Genomic DNA, 2,354 nt, shown 5'->3' with positions numbered 1-2,354 from the left:
AGCTGTTTGATTTGTTCATAATCAAATGAGCGCACTACGTGTATCACTCCGCTCTCTGTATTTACAGAAACATATTCAGAGAGTGGAGATCCGCCGATATGACATTCTTCCAGAATATAGGAAACACGGGCGTTTTGGTTTTCATCAGGGTCTTTAGCGCTAACACTAAGTACAGATGCACCTGGGGAGTTATTCTCTGCAATGAATGCACTGTAAAAGCCTCGTGGAAATACTGGAGCATTATCATTAACATCCGAGACTTTCAGATAAAATGTTCTTTTAGTTGAGAGGGGAGGCGATCCTGCGTCTGAGGCAATAACAGTGATGTTACATTCTGACATATGCTCACGGTCTAATGCAGCATCAGTCATCAGCGCATAATAATTTCTCAAGTTGGATTTAATTTTAAAAGGAACACTGCCTTCGATCCTGCAACTTACTTGTCCGTTTTCACCGGAATCAAGATCTTTAACATTTATTATGCCAATGGTGGTTCCTACAGGGGAGTCTTCTGACACAGGACTAGTGAATGACATAACGTTAATGACCGGAGAATTATCATTTACATCAATAACCTCAATTTCAACTTTGCTAGAATCTGTCAGTCCGCCTTGATCTTTAGCTTCAACTCTGAACTTTTTTTGTCTTTTTCAAAATCTATCTCCTTTGCCACATATATGTTTCCTGTAGCCTCATCTATATCGAACAAATCAGCTATTCCTGCTTTTGATTTAGAAAAGGAATACGTTATTTGTCCGTTTGAACCGCTGTCTATGTCGCTTGCATTCACAGTAACAATGGGAGTGCCTTTTGGTGCATTTTCAATCACCGTGGCTTTATACACAGACTGATTAAACAGAGGAGAATTATCATTGGCATCTAGAATATTGACATCTATATTTACTGTACCAGATCTCTGTGGATTCCCACCGTCTACGGCTATCAGCTTTAGAGACAGACGTGGTTGTGCTTCTCTGTCTAAGGGTTTCTGAAGCACCATTTCGGCATATTTACTGCCGTCTGGATTAACATGCGTTTTCAAAATAAAATTATCGTTCGGAGTTAAAATGTAATTCTGCAGGCCGTTTTCGCCAACATCGGCATCATCCGCACTCTCTAAAACAAAACGGGAACTAAGCGCAGCTGATTCGCTTATTTCAAATTCCAAGTGACTGTTTTGGAAAGTGGGAGCGTTGTCGTTTACGTCCAATACTTCTATGGTCACAGGGTGCAACTCCATTGGTTTTTCCAGTAAAATCTCAAAGGTAAAGCTACACGGTGTCACGTCGCCGCAGAGTTCCTCTCGGTCTATTCTCTCATTAACGACCAAAGTCCCTTTGTCTGCCTTCAGCTCGGTGTACTGGATGTTTTCTCCGGTCACGATACGGGCCCGCCCAGAACGGAGCCTTTTCAGATCCAAACCAAGGTCTTGTGCAACGTTACCAATAACAGAGCCTTTCTTCATCTCCTCTGGTATAGAATAACGGATCTGTGCCTCCGCTTGATTAAGACAAATAAACTGAAAAATGAACAGGGGCAGTGCTCCTCGCAAACGCCCAGACAATCGCCATCTTACACCTCTGTCTCGATGATGTTCTTTAAATGCCATGTGAAAACGGAGTCTTCAAGCAAAACAGAATAATGGAACGAAGATTTCAACTCAATGAGGAAAAACGCATAAATTCCAGGTTGATTTAGAATAGCGATAGATGACAGTGTAAGTCAACTGTTTATCCGATGAGCCCTAGCTCATATGAAAGACATCTCCTCTTGTAAAATGCAGTAACAGGGGAGGGGACAGCACTGCCTCACAAAGCACAGCAGAATTGGTTTACCAGACAACAGCGTCACTTAGAGGATAAAATATGAAACTCAAACAGACACACAACTCCACGAGTTTGGTGTTCCGGCTGATATTCTCTATAGTAATAATTATATGTGAATGGTTGCTAATTCTAATTTCAGCCATCTTATTTATCTTCAGGAAATGAATAAATAACTTAGTAAATACAGGGAAAGGCTCTTTTTCAATACCAGGAAACAAATACCTAATAATTAGAATCCAGTGCTCTTTTTTCTGAATCTGTTCCTTTAGAGAGGAGAGGGAGAGATAATACGGAATGAACTAAAAACTACTGACAATCTTGCTCTATTAACAATGCACTGACAAAATAACAGTTAGCAAGAAAATGGTAGTAAAAATATAATTAAGTGTGACTTACGTGTTTTTGTGAGAATTATTATTTGCTATACAATAACAGTAGTAGTAATAATAATGATAATGATAATAATAATAATAATAATAATGATAATGATAATAATATTATTATAATTATAATAATAATAATGATAAT

At 39.0% G+C, this 2,354-nt stretch overlaps 1 protein-coding gene across 1 annotated transcript; it reads right to left on the bottom strand.

Moving 5' to 3' along the window:
* Positions 1-521: 521 nt before the first annotated feature.
* Positions 522-1,652, bottom strand: LOC118333311 (protocadherin gamma-C3-like). Its single transcript, XM_035668891.1, has one exon. The coding sequence runs from the start codon at positions 1,607-1,609 to the stop codon at positions 602-604; it is 1,008 nt and encodes a 335-aa protein (XP_035524784.1). The 5' UTR covers positions 1,610-1,652; the 3' UTR covers positions 522-601.
* Positions 1,653-2,354: the final 702 nt, after the last annotated feature.

Source organism: Morone saxatilis, unplaced genomic scaffold, assembly GCF_004916995.1.
Source record: "Morone saxatilis isolate NCDOM2014 unplaced genomic scaffold, NCSU_SB_2.0 Contig22, whole genome shotgun sequence".
In the NCBI taxonomy this organism is placed as follows: Eukaryota; Metazoa; Chordata; class Actinopteri; family Moronidae; genus Morone; species Morone saxatilis.
Note: the sequence above shows the minus strand (reverse complement) of the source record. Positions and strands in the feature narration are given on the sequence as shown.

Bases quoted from the DNA above. Each gene is read 5' to 3' on its own strand.
- LOC118333311 (XM_035668891.1), bottom strand. From the start codon at position 1,609: ATGGCATTTAAAGAACATCATCGAGACAGAGGTGTAAGATGGCGATTG.